General features: G+C 40.7%; 1 protein-coding gene across 4 annotated transcripts in view; it reads left to right on the forward strand.

Moving 5' to 3' along the window:
• The window catches only part of ANKFY1 (ankyrin repeat and FYVE domain containing 1), a 59,346-nt gene that overhangs the window by 25,500 nt on the left and 19,599 nt on the right, over positions 1–14,247 (forward strand). For all 4 annotated transcript variants that reach the window (XR_012155494.1, XM_073316187.1, XM_073316189.1 and 1 more), the window contains exons 7-15: positions 910–1,075; positions 3,898–4,102; positions 4,987–5,055; positions 6,127–6,326; positions 7,241–7,338; positions 7,762–7,987; positions 9,403–9,501; positions 11,497–11,650; positions 12,840–13,008. Coding sequence is in view for 3 of the 4 variants with exons in the window: in XM_073316187.1 (XP_073172288.1) it covers positions 910–1,075; positions 3,898–4,102; positions 4,987–5,055; positions 6,127–6,326; positions 7,241–7,338; positions 7,762–7,987; positions 9,403–9,501; positions 11,497–11,650; positions 12,840–13,008 (1,386 nt within the window). In the remaining variant the exon portion in view is untranslated. The remainder of the gene's footprint in view (positions 1–909; positions 1,076–3,897; positions 4,103–4,986; positions 5,056–6,126; positions 6,327–7,240; positions 7,339–7,761; positions 7,988–9,402; positions 9,502–11,496; positions 11,651–12,839; positions 13,009–14,247) is intronic.

The following is a 14,247-nucleotide window of genomic DNA, read 5'->3' on the forward strand; positions in this document are numbered from 1 at the left end:
GACTGGAGAGTGACATACTGTGAAGGAAGTCATAGAAGTTTTAAGAAAAGAAACATACTGAGAGTTGTTTAGAAAGCACATAATGTTTAGCTACCTATCTCAAAGGTACTGAATTCACTAGTTAATGTTTGCAAAGTGCTGTATAAAAATACCATGTATTAATAGGAATGAGGATGGAGTGTGCTTGTCTGGCATGATACAAGCACTTCAGCTACAGGTGTTGAAATGACATCCATGGACAAAACCAGTATAAATCCAGTACCTTTAATATCCTTTACACGATAATATAACTTGTATTTTTCTTGCCATTATGACTATGGTAATAGTGTGACCTACCTTTTAGTTAATTTTTTTAAATGCTTGCTCAGTTCCTTTCTATTGTATATTTGCCACTTTCTTTGAAACCATTATTTCTGAAGAAATAACATGTACTGCTAAGTCTCTTCTGAAGTCACAAAACACATTAGTTTCCTTATGTGATTCAGTATAAATGTATGGCTTGAGAGCTGTTGAAAATCTAATTCAGTATCTCCACTTACACAGCTCTGACTAGTAGAGAATCCCTGAGGGACAGATTCTGCCTTCTCATAAACTTGAAGACCAAATTTCAAAACTAATTGTTTCAAAACTAACTTCAGGATCAGCTTTCCAATTAGAGAGGACTTGCTCTCAGTTGTGCTTTAATTCAGTCTCAAGATAGTCTTTGTTTACTCTGTGTATGTAAGATAAGTCTCTAAAGAGATTTAATTAGATATAGTACTAGCATTTGTTACATTGAAACTTTCCTTTAACAGTAATCATCGTTATCCAATATGCAACTTTAAGTTGCATATTCTGAATGCTCCCCTGCATATATTTGTCAGCCCACTAAATTGTGGGGTGTTTTTTGTTTGTGGGTTTTTTTGGTAGCTGCCTGGGAAGCTCAATGAACTGGATCACAATGGAGACCTTGCTTTAGATTTAGCCCTCTCTCGAAGATTGGAAAGTATTGCAACCACACTGGTCAATTACAAGGCTGATGTGGATATGGTGGACAAGAAAGGCTGGAGTCTGTTACACAAAGCCATCCAAAGAGGTAAGGATATTGAATACAAAAGTTATCCTATACTGTAATGGTAACTTGCTTTTGCAACTTTTTCCAGTAGTAAGTATATCCTAATTGAGACTGGTGTGTGTTTGCTTTTTTTTAATGCATCTCTTAATATCTTCTGCCAATGACTCAATTTTAGTTTCAAAAGTTCCTTGGCAAAAGAAGGCAGGTGAAGTCCCAGGCTTAGGTTAATATAAATATATTAACATGAATAAAATGACAACATTAAGCTTCATGAAAAGGATTCTTTTTGGAAGCAAACACCTTGCTTGCTGGGTTGGCAACTGAAATGAAACTGCTAGTTTCTCATACAAACTACTTTGGTGTTGTCCTAGAAATAGTGGGGTGGGGTTGAGGGGGCAGAGAATTCCAAACCTGGATGTTCAAATCCTAATTCCATTTAATGGAGGAGTGACTCTCAGTGCCTAGTAAGTTGTTTAGACTGGCTAAAACCTCAATAGCTCATGCAGATATATCTAGGAGAGGTGAGAAGAGTCTCTTCCCTATTTTTTTAAATTTTTTTTTAAATTTAAAAAATTTTTTTCCCTCCCCCGCCACCCCCCTTTCAGGATTGCATAGCTAATAGGGAGAGTAGCTTCTCACCCTTTCTGCAGACAGTAGTGGCCTGCCCCCCAATCAGCTGGTTAGAGGAGGACCCTAGTCTTTTATGACAGTCAATAGTAGGAAGACATTTGTATAGGTGATTAACTTCAAGTTCCAGTGGGCAATAAAGTATCATTGGTACTTGAAGACTCTTGAGCTGCTATCAACGCGAGAAGAAGGAAAGCAGATATATGTGAGTATTCACAGAACCCAGTAGGAAGCAGTTGCCATGGCAGTAATGCTCAGGAGGCTTAAGAACAGAGAAACACCTTCTTGGCTTACATCTTTCCTGACCAGATAGGGCTGCATGAGTCTCCAGTATAAACCCTAGTGACCTCATTGTATGTTACTTAGCCTTTTGTTGTTGCAGTCATTATTTCTTTGCTTTGACTGGCTGCGGTAGGATGCTGCTGTTGCTGCTTGCGTGTTCACTTGGTGAACAGTAAATTAATGCTTCCCACAGGGATGTTTCTCAGGTTTCGTATAAACAGCTTATCTACATCTGAAGTAGTTTAGGAGCTCAAAAGGCCAAGCAAAGCTCCTTCATTAACTAACTGCAATTAACCTAAGGCTAGTCACACTAACTCTACCAGTAGAGCATGGCGGGGAGGCATGATCCTAGGAAATGCCAAGCATGACTTGCAAGAGAGCTGATTACTCTTGACTCCCACTGCCAAGGCCTTCTAGGAACTGGCTTTTTGTGGTTTTATTAAATGCTGCCTTCCCACGTGTAAACCTTGCAGAAGGGTAACTCTCTCAGGGCTTCACCACTGTCAAACTTCTTAATTTTAGCATTTAAACATGAATACTTAAGTTGTATTTTCTTGCCAGTTACTTTGAAACCGATCTTTCAGTCTTGCAGTTGACTACTTCCTGGTACTTGAAGATGCAATCAAGTAGTTACTGTTTTATTTGTATTACTATAGCATCCTGTTTTGACTTTAGTTGTATTCTGGTGGAACAGACTGTGAGTCAAACCAATGATCTGACTTTATTTCCAGGATCAGCCTAACTTCTCCTGACTGAGAGGGAAGTTACTCAGATTCCTGAAAAATTACACTTTTTTAATGGGACCTTAACTATAGAGAGAGCATACAAAGCTGCTGATGTAAGATTCGCTGCCATATCAAAACTGCTACCTGTGAACCCTTTTTAGAAGCATGCAGAGGAAAAATGTTTTTAAAGACAAGTAACTTCTGGAAGTATGTTCTTGTACTTAACCAAACATGGCAGGGGAAGGAAGGATGGTTTTAAGGCACTGGACTGGGACCTGGTATTTATGGGTCAATTCCCAGGTCTCACACAAATAGTCTCTGACTGTGGAAAGTTACTTCATCTCTCTGTAAAATGGGGATACTACTTTTCTCTGGCTTGTCTGGGCAGTTTTTAAATTCTTTGGGCAGGAAATCTCTTAAAATGTTTAGGTACAGTACCTACCATGATAGGGCCCTGATTTCTGTAGGCACTACAGTGTAATGTAAATACCTTAAATAACTAGAGTAGTGGCTCAAGCTGTTCCACATACCCAGACTCTCTCCAGTTTAGCAACATGATGCTAGCAGCCTCTGATACCTGTCGGTGTCACCCAGACTGATAGCTTCTGAACTAGAGGGAAGTGTGAACCAAAATGACCTATAGCCTGTCATACAGACTTACACTCTGAAAAGCTTAAGAATAGCTAGAATGAGACTTTCCTATTGCTTTATATAACAAACTTTAACTTGTGTGAACCACTCCTATCTGTTGCTGTTGTCCTATGACTCCATAAAGGATCATTGCCATAGCAGGACAATGGGGAGAAGAACCTTTTTCTCTAACTGACACGACACAATTTTGGCATAGGAACTAAGGAACTCGCTCCAGTATACCCTAAAACGTTTTGGCCAAGTAATTACGTTCTAGTTCAAACAGACTTAAGTTAACCTTCCAGTAGCAAACACTGGCTTTCTAAGGAAGCCCCTTACATTTTCCCCCTTAGTATCTTTTGGAGGGGCCAGCCTGACATAAGCTTTACAGTGTACATTGCAGCTGTTGGCTTCTAGCAGGGAGGAACTTAATATCAAGCAGCACTTTTATACAAGAACACATTTCATGATGCCTATGGAACTAATGCAGATTGCAACCTGCTGAAAATAGCTTATGTAGAGCATATAATGAATCTTAAAATCAGATGTGTAATCTATCCCTTTTGCCCGTCCCAAAAGGAGATAAGTTTGCTGCCAATTTTCTCATTAAAAATGGTGCCCGCGTGAATGCTGCTACGCTGGGAGACCAGGAGACTCCTCTACACCTTGTTGCATCGTATAGCCCCAAGAAGCACTTGCCAGATGTGATGTCAGAGATGGCACAGATTGCAGAGTCCCTCTTACAGGCTGGAGCCAATCCAAACATGCAAGACTGCAAAGGAAGGTGAATATATTGGTAGCAGTGTCTAGCTTTGGTAACCATGTCTATCTAATCAGTGTGCTGCAGCTTACTGAGAAGGCTCTGTACCTTCAAGGGAATAGACCAGGAGATGTCTCAAAAAAGATCAAGCTGGATTATTTCAATGGGAGACCTGCAGATACCCTCATCTCACTGGTAGACAGTGGTATTTTAGTAAGTAGCATTCTTCTGTCAGGCGTTACCGAACGGGAGGCAATGCCTTGGAAAGGAGGTGAAGGGGGGAACTGGCTGGTGAAATACATGGAGAACAATTGTACACTTTACTGACTATCAGCAATATATAGTCAAGCAATGGAAATAAGAGGTGAGACAAAACAGCAAACAGTTGTCACAAAGTGTTTGGGATCCCCTGGATATCAGCTTAGCTTGCTAACAAAGATACAGTTTTTGCTAGGTACTCTGGGCACAGCCACACTTTTGAGTCCTATATGCAAAAACATTTTTGAAGCTTTCTTTTGGTAAGGTAACAAACGTCATATCAAAGAACGGTAGTAGGCTGTGGAATGTGAAAGACTGCTAGATCTGAGTACTAGGAAATGGACTAAGGTAACAGTCTGAAAGACCCAAATTTACCATTAGGGGAAGTTAAATCTTCAGGGTGCTGCCTAAGATTGACAGAGCTAAACTGCTTGGGTCTTCACCAATCCAAACAGGCTTCTGGTACCTCTTTTCTGTTGAGACATATTTGTACTTGCCCTTTGACTTTGAAAGTCAGTGGGCAGGTGCTGGAGGAGCAAAGTCTGACCTGAGTCTCCAAACTTGTATGGAAATGTGAAATTAGATCTTGATGTCAGAAAAATGTCTTCCTAACTGTAGTTGTCTCTCTCTCTCTCTCTCTCTCTCTGCAGGACCCCATTACATGCATCAATTGTTGTTAGGAATGATCCTGTATTCAGTCAGCTTCTCCAGTGCAAACAGTAAGTCTGTTTATTTTTTAGGTTTTAATTTGAATAGGGTACTCCAAACCACATCATACAGTGGAGAGGAATGTATAGCTGTAAGCTATTTCTTTTGTTAAACAATAATCCCAGCCATTCAGCATTCCTTAGATGCCAGATTCTGTGGATGCGAAATTGTGCAAGTCTGCATGAGGTAATGAGGCCTATGACACTTTGGTTCTATTTCTAGCTTTGTTGCTGGGTGACCTTAGGCAAGTCACTTCACCTTTTCTGTGCCTTCATTTTCCCCATCTGTAAAAATGGGGATATTCTTACTGACCTCCTTCTGGAAGGCGTTATGGAGGTCTACTGATAAGAGCTATGTAAGAGCTAGCTATTACAAAGTTTCAAATGGAAACTTGTATTGCTAAGGAAGTTGGTCTTCTGGCTTGGTATAGAGGAGGCAAAAAAGCTTTTTCCCCCTCTAATACTACCTTAGTTTGCAAAGAAGTGAAGTGCACAGCAATGTCTTTGGGGGTAGGTAAAATAAAGCAGTACTACTCTGAACTAGAATTGCAAAATGGATGAGCAATTATCAAGCTCTTGAAATAGCTAGTCTGAAATCCTTCTTGAGTCCAGTTCAACTCCATGGGGAGTGACTCCCATTAACCTTGGGAGACTAATAGGGCCCTTCAGATGCCTTAGAGAGAGCGGTCCCTTCATGCATGCTCTAGGTAAAATGTGTAGTTACATGTGTATAGAATCTACAACTGAGTCTTTAGTGCTATATCTCCAACAGAAACCTGCCCCTTTTAAGTGACTATCTTAGAGTGGTCATAAGACAGGCTTCACTGTAGCCTCAGAATTTTTTTCCTTTGTGCAGTTTAATTTCACCATTCGTTTTAAAAGCCTGTAAATACAGGCCTAAGGAATAGTGGTCTTAGTAAGACCTTAGCAGTTGTGGTTATAAAACTATGTAATGGTGGTTCTTTTTAATGGAGTCTTACTTATCAGATTCTTGGAAGGTGTTCCTTGGTGCAGTGTGTGTGTGGGGGGACTTTACAATTTTTTTAGAGGCTATCTAAAAATCTAACTTTTTTTATTTGTTAGATTAGACTTAGAATTGAAGGATCATGAGGGAAGCACAGCTCTGTGGCTTGCAGTTCAGTATATCAAAGTGTCTTCTGACCTGTCTATAAACCCTTTTGACGATGTCCCTGTTGTAAATGGAACCTCCTTTGATGAGAATAGCTTTGCAGCAAGACTAATCCAGCGAGGCAGCAATACAGATGCACCTGACATAGTAACAGGTAAAAGAGAGGTTTGTATTCATGGTTAGGCAAAAGGTTTGGATGACCAGATCACAAATGCAGCAATTAGAATAAAAGCTCGTTTAATAAGAACATAAGAGTGGCCTTACTGGGTCAGACCAAAGGTCCATCTAGCCCAGTATCTTGTCTTCCAGCAGTGGCCAGTGCCAGGTGCCCCAGAGGGAATGAACAGAACAGGTAATCATCAAGTGATTCATCCCCTGTCGCTCATTCCTAGTTTCTGGCAAACAGAGGATAGGGATACCCTCTATGCCCATCCTGGCTAATAGCCATTGATGGACCTATCCTCCATGAATTTATCTATAGCATCTTGCTTCAAAGTAAGGTGGGGGGGAAAGGGGGGGGTTGGTTCTACTGAGGTCTGAAGTGCCACAGGCCCTATTACTGTAACCTTAATAGGGTAGAATTGGTCCAAGATCTTTAGAGGATAGACTTGGAAGGCACAGTGACTCTAAACCCTGCTATATATTGTCTAGAATGCAAATTCATAGCTGCACACTTAAGCTAAAATAACTTAAACCATAAATGGCTAAATAAAACTTTGTAAGGAGTTCATGTATATGCTCCCTGATGAGAATTAGATGCTGTCACAGGGGGAGGCTTATAGAATGGGTGGAAAATACTGAGATGGTGCATGAAGTCAGGAATATTCCATGCTGTTAAAGTCCTGGAGTTGTCCTCCCTTTCCAAAATGTGTCGCTTATTCTTTAGTGGCAGCTTGGAAACAAATGTAATGTTGAAGGGGCTGATCAGACATGCATATCCTTCAATAAGTAGCATCTCTGCTACAGGTCTTCCAAGTTCTAAATCTCTTGGGGGTAGGATACTAGAGATGTTCCAAATTATAACTTTAAATCAGTGGATAGTACATGCATTTTCATATTCCCTTTTAGGAAATTGCTTATTGCAGAGAGCAGCTGGAGCAGGAAATGAGGCAGCTGCTCTCTTCCTGGCAACCCATGGGGCAAAAGTGAACCATAGAAACAAATGGGTAAGAGAAATGTAGATTTTTATTGCCCTCCCCCCCCCCCCCCCGCCACGCAGAATCCAGGTGTAACTAACCCCACCATACTGTATGTGGTGTGTGGGTGGTTTTTTAAACCAATTGATGAAAATCTGGAATGCTAGAGTGGTGATGACCACATTATGGTGTACGGACAATTGTGCTCTGTTCCCATGGCATTACATACTGCAGTGATGTGTTAACACGTCTCTCCTAATAATGCCTGTCAACAGTCCATGTTGAGAAATGCTGAAATTCAGTTAAAATTAGGCTAGTTGAGTATAGTGTTTACTAGTACACAATAAACAGAAAGCAGTCTTGGAAGCTGCTGTACACCATTCTAATTGAGGGGGGCTTCCTGTTTTAACGGTTGGTTTCAGAACTCCTAAACCTTTTTTTTTCTGTTTAAAGGGAGAAACTCCATTGCATACATCTTGTCGGCATGGCCTATCAAATCTTACGGCAGAGCTTCTACAACAAGGAGCCAATCCTAATATCCAGACTGAAGAAGCAGTGTCTAGTCAGAAGGATGCATCCTCACCACCTGCATCAGAGAATGTGTATCTGCAAACTCCCCTTCATATGGCTATAGCATATAACCACCCTGATGTGGTGTCAGTCATACTGGAGCAAAAAGGTAGGCCTTTGTTCAAACTGTACTGCTGCTACTAGATGGAGTGATTACGGCAACCTGCATACCATGGCAAGCTATGAGTCCTATTACATGAGTCTTCTCTATCTCCCTGTAGGCTGAGTTATATTTAGCTTCACTGTTTTACAAGAGTAACTTCTCAGTAACTTCTAATAGGGCCCTTCAGATGCCTTAGGGAGAGTGGTCCCTTCATGCATGCTCTAGGTAAAATGTGTAGTTACATGTGTATAGAATCTACAACGGATGAAACTTTGGAATGTCTAGTTCTGTATTTTCCCATAATTTAATATATTCCCCTGCTGTGTAAAGTGAGTGCCAGGATAGATCTGTAGTCTTGGAGGCTGGACTTAGAATGTGGGAGGTGGAAGACACCCACACAAATACTGACTCCTTCAGTTTCTTTCTTGCCCTGTGTTTCAGACTAACAATAGAAAATTGTAAACTCGTGTCACCAAGAAGAAAAATATTCAGTTCAGGTGGATGGCAGGACTCCAGGCTAGGATCTTTGTAACTACGTATCACGGGGGTGTGCAAACTTTTTGGCCCAAGGGCCACTTTGGGATTGCAAAACTTTTTATGGCGGTCCGGGTAGGGAAGGCTGTGCCTCCCCAAACAGCCTGGAGCCCGCCCCTTATCTGCCCCATCCAACCCCCCCCCCGCTCCTTTTCACCTGACTGCCCCCCATGGTACTCCTGCCCCAACTGTCCCCCAGGACCTCACCCCCTATCCAACCTCCCTGCTCCCTGACTGCCCCGACCTCTAACTGCCACCCCCCCAACCTCTGCCCCATCCAACCGCTCCCTGTCCCCTGACTGCCCCCCGGGATCCCCTGCCCCTTATCCAACCCCTCCCCGCCCCCTTACCATGCCACTCAGGTTGGCAGGAGCTCACAGCCATGCTGCTGCCCTGCCCGGCAGGAGCAGCAGGCCAGAGCACCAGTGGCACAGCATGCTGAGGCTGCAGGGGAGGGGGCGGGGGCTAGCCTCCCTGGCCGGGAGCTCAGGGGCTGGGCAGGAATGTGGCCCGCAGGCTGTAGTTTGCTCACCTTTGACTTATGTCTAGATGTCTAATTGTAGCAAATACATAAGGACAGTGGATGGATATTTCTGCTCTTCCTTGGGAGGCAGGACTTGATTAAAATCCTGGAAAGTTATTGGCATCATATTATTTGTTACATTATGGGTGAAGGATGTCGAGCATTGAGAATTGCCAACAAATTTCCCTTAAATATCCTAAGAGCTACTTAACTTGGGGAAAATTTTTGTAACGCTTCCAAAAAGTGACTTGGTCATTTGGGTCCGTTGAAATCCAAGTATAGCAAACAGGTTTTGAGATTGATGCTTAAAAATACAGGAACGCTTTTTTAACCTTGGTTCAAATTCTGTGGTGTTGTTTTTCAGCTAATGCCCTTCATGCTACCAACAACTTGCAAATCATTCCTGACTTCAGTCTCAAGGACTCTAGAGACCAGACAGTATTGGGACTGGCATTATGGACTGGTAAGGATTTATAAATTCTCAGTCTTTGTGGGAAAAATAATTGAGACTTAATGTGAATCCTACACACAAGTCAGGAGGGGAACCGTATTGACAATCACTCTTTTCCGTTTATGGAACTACTGTATAGTCAAGGCCCTTTGTGTTTTTGTTCATTTTGTTTAAAACTTTGCAGGAATGGATAGAAAAGTGGGTAAAACTGGTGCAAAACATTTCAGTTTTCTGAGTAAATATCAGGGTTAACATTGGGACAAGGAGACAGAAAGAAAAAACTAACAAAACTACATGTTGAAAGTAAAAGCAGTTTAATGCTCTGGTTTTAATTCTTGAACTGTTCATTAATAGTGCACGTATACATGCACGGATATCTTCCACTACACTAACTTATTTAACACTTACTTTTATATTGCATTTACACTTAACCTAATTTTTTAAGGGGAGTAAACCTAACATATTGGATTTTCTTAACATAATATTGTCATTTACTCGAGTGGCCCAAAATTTGGGTGAAAAATCAGTAACAAACAACAAACGGCTTTTGTAAAACTAAGGGCCTTATAGTACAGTAACTGTCCAACTCCAGGCTTCAGAGACTTAGTATATTCTTCATTGTTGGGGGAGGAAGGGTGTTTTTTTAAGAAACCTTGTTTAAGATTTTATTTCCTTTAGTTTATCCGAGGAATTAATGGAAATTCACTGTAGTTCCATGGTGCAAAGTTCAGAGAACACTTAGGGTTAAGTTTATAGCCACTTTTTAAAGCCTTGTATCTACTTTGCATGACACATCTGTCTTTTGGCTTGCTTCGTACACTGAGAGTAATGAGCCAGCAGATGGAAAGACTACCCCCTCCCCCCTTTTCAGGCACATGGAAGGCATAGTGCTGTACATGTAAAAAGGAATACTTACCCTTTCCTCAATCTAGGGGTGGATATGTAGATATGTTCCCTTTCCTCTTTTTCCAAAGCTACTTTCCCCTTAAATGAATCCGACAAGTCCATAACTCCTGGCTCTGACACTTGTATATAGCCATCACTTCGTTTGTGTTGCCTCCGTGTACTGTAAGATAGCTTTCTGGCTCTTTGTCAGTGAGATCTGAACTTCATCAAAGACAAGCCAATATGCTTAATTTTCCTTGCAGTCAGACATTTTGGTACACAGCCACTTGAGACCATGTAATAGCTGGGATATTTATGCATTATATTGAGTGTCCTATTTTGGATCAATTTAATTATCTTAAAAGCAAAAGGGTGATAGCCAAATAGATTCTATGTATCTTTCTTCTAGCTTGGCATTTTTAAGTGCAGTTCTGGAACTATGGCAGTGCAATAGGTTAGGCACCTAAATACTATAGTGACGGACACTTAGGATTCTAGGAGTGCCAAAGATGAAATGTCAAAGTGAGATGTAAAGCTGGTGCACTAAGCTTTTTTTAGCCAAATTCAAATCCTGTCTTCAGTTAGAGGGAAAAACAATGGTCTCATTCTAGCTACATTTTTATTCACAACATAAATCATTACAGTTTAGCTGTTGTCACCCTCTGATCAGGAGAGGCCTAGAGTTAGACTAGCCATGGTGATGAAGGTCAAGCTAAAGAAGTATCGTCAGAGCTATGCTGGAAGCCCCTGGCTCTACCTGGCTCCAAGTGTTCTAATATTCATGAATACTAAATCCACTTTCCATTTAAGACAGACAACCAACCTTAAACAGGGGTGGCTGATGGAAAAATTAACCACCTCACGTACTTGTGAAGATAATTGTACTAATGTTAAAATTAGCTAGTGATGGTTTACAGGTAGAGACTGAGTTTTTTACCTATTGCTTTATATCAAAATAAAGATTTTCATTTCAATTTGAAGCAAGTTTCAGGCTAATTTTTTCACTATATTAAAAATTGAAAGGTCTTGATACTAATATCTTCATGGGTAAAGCTTTACAGAGGATCCTTATTGTAACTCAGTTTCTGTAGGGATAAATATTAACAAGCTGTCACTTTCCAGGCATGCACACGATAGCAGCTCAGCTACTTGGGTCTGGTGCATCCATCAATGACACCATGTCAGATGGACAGACTCTGTTACATATGGCAATACAGAGACAGGATAGCAAGAGTGCTCTCTTCTTGCTGGAACATCAAGCAGATATAAATGTCAGGTAAGATGATTTTTTTATTTTTTTATTTTTTATATCTGTTGATGTAGCTCTGAATTGGAAGAATGCATGGGAAAAGTGGTTGAATTAAGCTGCCTCTAAATGAACAGCTCAAGAGTAAGAAGTGCCTAATTCTTGATCTCAATTCAAAGATATTGGGAGTTTCTCATTGTGGGAGAAGCTGTTATATTTTTAATTATGGTTGATGGACAACCTACAAAGTTGGTAACACATACTATCCTCTATCCATGTCAGATTTCCTACAGATAGCAAAGGGAGGCTTGCCCAAAGATAAGGGTTAGAACATGACCTTAGCATTAACTCAACTTTTTAGTTACTATCGGTGTTTGTACTTTGAGTCACTCAGTGTAGTGATATGGGGAGAGAGGGTCATGAAATTCTTTCAGTGCTATATCTGCTCTCTGTTGAAACTTGTGTGTGCAGGTGCCCAGGTCTAGTAACTTTACAAAATCGTGTGAATCCTTAAATCTGAGAATCCAGTCTTCAGCAATAGGTTTCAAAATTTTCACCCCAGTAAGAGGAATGGAAGCACCTCAGGTCTTTAGAGCTGTTAATGTCTGCATACTCGGGAAGACCACTTAGCATTGGTTTACACTTGATTCATCCTTGGAAGACATTCTTCCAAATCATTATGGCCAGAAACATAAAATAATGAAATGTAAGATAAACACCTCATGGGTGGGAGCCAGTCAACAGGCCAAGTGACATGGCTGGACTAATGCCAAACCTCCCTGTCAATCCAGTGCCTCTGGTTCACCTTTGCTCTGACGTAGTGGTTCATTATGGATGACTCTGCTCCCTGGCAGTAACTTCCCTAAAAAGCAATCTTTGGTTTCAACAGATCTTGTTATCTAAGTGTACCGGAGACAGACATGCCCAACAGCATCTTGATGCTGTTCATTAATAGAGCAATTTTAACATTATGGCAGTGATGATTTGTTGCAAAAAACAATGAAAAGACACAGTAAGCTTGTGGATAGTGACTAAATGTGTTGATATGCCCTTCCTAAGTGTTTTAATCTAGATGTTTTTTTTTAAACCAAGGAGTTTAAAACCCAAGTATATGAATCAAGAGCTGATACTCATTGGTCTGCCAATAAATCATTGCAACAGAATGTCTATTTTTAATGAGGTAACAATAGACCTTATACAGCAACTGTGCATATTACAGAACTCAGGATGGAGAGACAGCTCTTCAGCTAGCTATAAAAAACCAGCTTCCCCTTGTGGTTGATGCTATTTGTACCAGAGGGGCAGACATGTCTGTGCCAGATGAGAAAGGGAATCCTCCACTATGGCTTGCCCTGGAAAATAATTTGGAAGACATTGCATCGACTCTGGTAAGACAAGCATTTTCACTGTGTCCTTAAATTGTTTACGTTTGTCAGATTTTGTGGTTCACAAGTCATCAAATGCTGTTGAGAAGCCAAATTAATTTCTAGTATGCTAATGGTATAAGAATCAGTAGCAACATATGGCTTCTATAGCATTGTCAAATCTGGTACCGAAGTAAGCTTTTAAACTTTTTTGGAAGACTTCTTCTTCAAACGCTTGGTTTTGTTTTTAGTCAAAACTTAAATGCCCCCTACCAGCACACACCTCCCAAGCTTTCATGACTCTTGAATCTATATCATCCTTTGCCCTCCCTAGTGTTTTTAGGTTCCTTGAACTTGTTGGAAAATGTCAAGAACCAACAAAAATGTGGTACTGCAGGAATTAAGTATTTGCTGGACCACATGCTCATCTTTCTGTATGGGATCTAGTCTGTAAAGGTGCACTAAAGCTTATACATACTCTCATGTAACTCTTACTGCTGCATCAGGTTTTTAACATGTTTGGTGTTTTATAAAGTTTAACAGGCTTCAACTTGTCATTCCCCCCCCCCCCCCCCCACCGACAAGATCTCATGCAACCATTAGGGGATCTAGCAATGCTCTCATTGCTATTAGGTCCTCTTTGTTGGAGACATGAGGGTATTTCAGAGGTTACTTCCGCAAGGGACCTGTAAATAGAAAGAGGAAAAGAACTGTAACTCTAAATTAGAGGGTTTTTTAAAAAGCTGACAAGTTGAGAAATTTTGGCTTCATAACTGTTCTCCATAAGGATGCTTCTTTTAAGTCTATAATTTTTTGTGTGGGACCAATACATACTGTATTAAGATGGGAAGACTAACTTTCAAATAAGTAAAATACTTGGTTATTACTGTAGAGAATGGCCTAAACATAAGGCATATGATGAAATGGCAGTGAGTATTAACGAATATATCTGCAGTACAGCACTACTAAAATCAATGCAACTTATCTGGAAGGATCTAAAAGCTTGTTCTAAAGGGTTCCAGTATATGAAGATAAAATGTAGAACCATAAATATATGGGTCAAAACTGGAAATGTAAAATTTTCAAAACTCTGAAATGCAAGTGGCCTGACCATCAAAGGTGTTGACCCCTCCAACTCTCATTACTTTCCTGATAGAGTGAGCACCCCCAACTCTAAGGGAAGCTAATGTCACTTTTTAAGTCCCTACATTTGAAAATTTAAAATTTTCTATCCGCCTCCTTCAGATTATGAGAGATGTGATT

Source organism: Lepidochelys kempii, chromosome 17 (genome assembly GCF_965140265.1).
Source record: "Lepidochelys kempii isolate rLepKem1 chromosome 17, rLepKem1.hap2, whole genome shotgun sequence".
NCBI classification, from domain to species: Eukaryota; Metazoa; Chordata; order Testudines; family Cheloniidae; genus Lepidochelys; species Lepidochelys kempii.